Here is a 5301-nt window from a genome sequence, read left to right as displayed (position 1 = left end):
TTTCCCTATATGACAATGACTCATGAAACCAAGAAGAACCAGCACAAGACAACAAAATTTGCAAGTATCACTGACATGATGTTTCCTATCCAAGATTCTGATTTTCTCCACCGTTGGAATAAAGCTTTGGTACTAAAATTTCTCAGGCATTTTTTATTGTCATATGCCCATCTACGAAGCAAATTGAAGCAATCACCTCATCCTCAAGTTCCAGGACTTTCTCTCGGTACTCTTCAAGCTCCTGGCTGGTCAGTGAAATCACTTCTTGCAACTCTTTTTCCAGCATCAACTTACTGCTGCTCACAGCTCTCAGTTCTGTCTTCAGAGCTTGAATCTTCTCCTAAAGACAAAGGGGTCACACATGTGATTAGTGCATCACCCATCCTCAGGAGTCACTTCTGCTTTGGTTACAATGCCTACTCCTCTAGCAAATATGAAATGAGGTGGCTAGTGTTTAGTTCAAAGGTCTTGATCAGAGTTTTCCACCACTACATCCAGCTACTGCTATTGGTGTATTTGATATCTTGCTCCATTGGTTCAAGAAACTGGAGCTTCCCTCAGTAAATTAATTTTCTTATCACAGGCTTAACATATATAAATAAGCTATGGCTACCTTGAAAAACTTTTAGCTGTCAATGAGAAAAAAGCAGTAAGCACTAGAATTTTGGAAAATCTTCAGATACTAACCCTTAAGAAAAAAAAGGTAAAAAAATCCCACCAAAAAACAAACCAACAATAAAAATTCATTAGGAAATCTAGCCTCAAATATAGTTAAAGAAGTTCTCAGTGCTCAGAACACTGACACCATGTCTAGCTTTATTTTCCAAATATTTTCATCACTTCAGGGTGAAATAGTATTTCAAGACATATAGCTCTGTCTTTGTACAATGTCAGAAGACATCTGCATACCTGAGCAATCTGGTCGTTCCCACCATCAGTAATTTGTGCTTTTAGTTTGCTCAGCTCTGCCTCAGCAGATTCCTTTGCAGTCAGAGATTCCTGCAGCCTCCGACTGAGAATGCTGACTGCATTCTCATAGGCTTTGTGTTTTGCTTTCATCTCTTTCTGAGCGCTTGTCAGGTCTGACCCGAGACGCTTCATTTTCTGTTTCTGCTCTGTAATGGCCCTGGTGTGAAAGGAAAAGAAAACACCAGGTAAAAACAAAAGCTGCTTGACAAATAGTACTACAAGATTAATTTTTCCCATGACCCAACAAAACCCAACATTTGAAAGCCAAATATGAAAACCAAATGCTGTAGTTCTTTTGTCTGTGCTAAAAGAACACTTACTTCTTTGCTTCCTCTTGCATTTGTTCTACTTGTTGTTTTAATGCCTGATTTGCCTCAGCAAGAGATTCCATTTGCTCCTTATCGAACTGCAAAGACTTAACAGGAAGGAAAAGACCCGTGAGCGTAAGAACAAAAGCATGTTTGCTGTGTATGTTTGATTATAAAAGAAAAAGCATGAAATTTCAAAATTACTTCCATCTCTAAATATAATCCCATCCCTCTGAGGCCACCACTGTTAACACATATGAACAGTGTTTGGATTTTGTTCTTGGAGTTCACTTTAGGGCCAAGGAAACTGCTTCAGCATCAGTGCTTCTCTCCACTTACACGAGATGTTAGTAAGCAGTCATGCATTTACAGAACTTTGCTAGGTATATGTTGAAATGTCTAGACTATTTTAAACATATAACCAAGAACATTAACTTGCAGGTGGTTATTCTGTTTGTTTCCAACATTACTAGAAATAGCAGTGTATCCTGGATGTAACACTCTCCAAGTTCAGGGCTCTACACCTTCCATACCTGTAGGCGTGTTTCCATATCATCTCGTTCTTTCTGCACTGACTGGAGGTGATTTTCTATTTCCACCATTTGCTGGTGAACCTGAGACACTTCCTTCTGTAGTTTTGCATGCTCAGATTCGAGGGACTGTTTTTCAACTTGGATTTTCAGCAGCTCTCGTTTTATCTCCTTCAGCTCTGAGTCCAGCCGCTTCTTTGTAGCTTTCAGCTCACTAATCAGCTGGTCCTTGGAACTTGCATCCCTCCGGTAAGCTTCCACCATGACCTTGCACACAGGAGTTTCAAGAGGACAATGACACTTCTGTTTCAGCTTTGCAAATTTATGACTAATTTACTATATTCTTTTAGTTTGAGGAGGGTGTGTGTCATACAAACCAGCATCAGCTTCTGTATTATATTTACTCTGATTCAAAGGCTTTTATGCAAGCTCAGATATTAAGTAACAGTTCATATCAGCAGTTAATTAAAAAAACACCTCAGTGTTCTCTGCAGTACAGGATACTCTTCTTCACATTCTTTACGAAAACTGCATTAATTATGTGCCATTTTTAAAAACCAAAGTAATTGTAACAAATTAACCATCCCATGCACACAATTAGTAACTTTTACCATAAGAAGAGGGCTTAACTGTGACTGACAGTTTAAACAGCCTTCCCAAACTTAAAACATAACAAGCTAAAACAAACTTTGACATTAGGTTAATAAGCAATCAAGCAGCAAATTAATGGTGTCTTATAAATAAGACACATATATGTGCAACACTAACGACATACCAATTTCATATTACTGTTTCAAAACCGTAAATTCGGAACAAAATTTGCAGTAAAGCACTTATTTACCATCTAATTACTGAAGCAACTATGCTTTCTCAGAGCTGCAAGGAAATGACAACGCTTGAAGACTTACATGAGTGCTTTTGCAGAAGCAAACCTAACGAACAAACCAAAGAGATTTTCTTTGGTGGATCACTTGGCAAACTCCCTGAAGCCCTATCAAAGCATTAATTGGTTGGTGGATCAGCTTTTACATTAGCTACAGATAAAAATTCAACTGTAAGCTATACAGTTCCTGTATTTTAATGTCACAAAGTTCTGTGATACAAAAAGGAGATTCAAATATCCTCACAACCGCCCCAGAAGTACATGCCTTCACTGTAAAATGAATTGTATTCCTTGGGTTTATGTCTTGGAAATTTCTTTGTTTTGCTTACCTTCTGCTGCAGGAACTGTTCCTTCACTTTTTGAAGCTGTTTTTTGAGGCTGGCATTTTCTTGTTGCAGATTTTCCACCTGCCAGAGGGGGAAAAAACAAACATTGCTTAATGTGCCAAATGTCATATTCTACTTGATTTCTTCAGTGAGCGTATCTGTCTGATTTGTAACAATTGCCTAATCTAACAAAGATCCTGTTTCTGACTAAGCACCTCAATGGTTAGATAACACAACATTTGATACAGAAATACATTCACCAGGTCACCACACTGGCAGCCAAATTACTGCATAGGAAAGATGTTTGACCCACAGTGCCACAGAAAAGAGCCCACTACAAAATTACTTCCCAAACTATGACCTGAACTCCAAATTATTGTGTTTTAAAACTGTGAGATTTCAGAAAGATCATTACCTGGCTTGATTTGACTGCCATTTCTTGCTTCAGCTGCTCCAACATTTGTGATGTTACTTCTGTATCTTCTCCAAGGCGCACTGCTCCTTCATCAAGTTGCTCTTTACTTGCTTTTGCTGCCTGCAGAGCGACTTCCAACACAATCTTCTCATTCTGCAAATACTGGATCATGTCATCTTTAGAAGTAGCATCACTCTGGAACTCTTCTAACCTGGCCTTCAGTTCATCATACTGTGTTTGCAGGTCATCCAGGGACTGCTCTTTGGTGTGCAGTGTCTCTTGGGTTAGAGTCAATTGCTTCATTAGGTCGAGGTGTTCTTGCTGCAAGGATTCAAGCTGCAGATCTCGCTGATGCAAAGTCAACTTGACCTGACAAGAAATATTATTACAAAATATTAAATAATAAATATTAAAAATAAGAAAAATTAAATTAATACAATTAATTAATACAGAAAAAGAAAATAGAAATAAGAAATATTAAATTAATACAAAACAAAGGTTATCTTTGCAAATGCACTCTAATCAAAATCAAGTGTTATAATTAATATTTTAGCCTCTAGGAGAAAATAGCAGAAGGTGGTAATATTTTTTAACTTTCCTAGGCCACTTCTATTTGCTCTGTTAAGGGTATTGACTGCCTTGTGCAGCATCTGTTACCTTACAGGCTAAGCATGACCAGAATGACAAACCTAAAATATTCATAATAGTCATTGTATTTCAAAGTTTTGCTTGAAAAAGGTGTCCACAGTCAATTCAGGTAAATTCAGCATTATTAATAATACCATATCATTACATGGAATGTAGTACTGAGCAATCACATACTTCATCTCACTGCAGCCCCTGACATGCTGCCTATGTAAGGTTACAAGGTTAAAGCAGGGCTCTGTAAGTCCAAATGTATATAATGATATCCTGACTGCCTAACAACTTTGAACATGGATCTATGGTTCTTGTCCATACTTAGAATAACCACATACTGAATTCACTAAAAAAAACCCAGCATCTGGCAAAACAGCAGTTATGAAGTTTTAAAAAAGTATTATTACTGACATGGTTGAAAAAAAGGCCTTTTTACCTGGAACAGAGTGACTTTAATATGCACTTCAGTTTTGCAGCAATCTTTCAGGTTTTAAAAAGAAGTTTAGAGCTCAGTATCTATTTACTATTGCTTTTTCTGCCAAACAAGTATTTCCCTTGGAACCCTTGGGAAGTTGATTAACAGCAGTCTACCTTTTCCAATTCTTGCTCCAGTGTTGCTGCAGAATCAGCCATCTTCTGAAGCTGTTCTTTCTCATCCTCAAACTCCTCTAGTTTTCTCTGCAAGTCTTCTTCCACCATGGTTTTAGCCTCCTGGATCTGCATGAAGGCAGCTTCTTGATCTAACATGTCAGCCTGTATAGAGAAAGCATGGAATCAACTGCTACGGTTTCAATGGAGGGGAAGGAGTTGGAAAAAGAAAAAAAAATAGGAAAAGAGAAAAGTAGATTATGAAGAAAATTTGTAGAGGAAAGACACAAACAAAAATAATTCTGATGTCTGCCTGATACACCTGTATGCCTCTACTGAAGTCACTCATTCCTATACTTAAAACACCTTAGAATAACAGTGAGTGTCTTGCATACTTGTGACAATCTGAATTCCTATTAAATAACACCTTCTCCTTTCTCAATTGATGAGCAAGACGTGAAGAAAAAGAATCTTTATTAAAATTAATTGTTTGGAAAAATTCTAATACAAAAGGAATTCCTTGGACACAGTAGCTACTCAGGAAATAGCAATTCCTGTCATTTACACAAGCTATCAGTAACACTGCAGATGGGGTGCTTCCACTAACCTGCTGCCTTACTCTCCTTTGAGACAGAAGCCGGAA

General features: G+C 37.7%; 1 protein-coding gene across 3 annotated transcripts in view; it reads right to left on the bottom strand.

Moving 5' to 3' along the window:
- The window catches only part of GOLGA3 (golgin A3), a 24212-nt gene that overhangs the window by 8264 nt on the left and 10647 nt on the right, over nt 1–5301 (bottom strand). For all 3 annotated transcript variants that reach the window (XM_008634092.2, XM_017734943.1, XM_008634094.2), the window contains 7 exons: nt 4662–4823; nt 3432–3800; nt 3020–3097; nt 1811–2074; nt 1290–1384; nt 910–1126; nt 197–340 (listed from right to left, as the gene is read on the bottom strand). In XM_008634092.2, coding sequence (XP_008632314.1) covers nt 197–340; nt 910–1126; nt 1290–1384; nt 1811–2074; nt 3020–3097; nt 3432–3800; nt 4662–4823 — 1329 coding nt within the window. The remainder of the gene's footprint in view (nt 1–196; nt 341–909; nt 1127–1289; nt 1385–1810; nt 2075–3019; nt 3098–3431; nt 3801–4661; nt 4824–5301) is intronic.

The sequence above is a fragment of the Corvus brachyrhynchos genome, unplaced genomic scaffold, assembly GCF_000691975.1.
Source record: "Corvus brachyrhynchos isolate BGI_N302 unplaced genomic scaffold, ASM69197v1 scaffold114, whole genome shotgun sequence".
NCBI classification, from domain to species: Eukaryota; Metazoa; Chordata; class Aves; order Passeriformes; family Corvidae; genus Corvus; species Corvus brachyrhynchos.
This window is presented reverse-complemented; position numbering and strand designations above follow the sequence as displayed.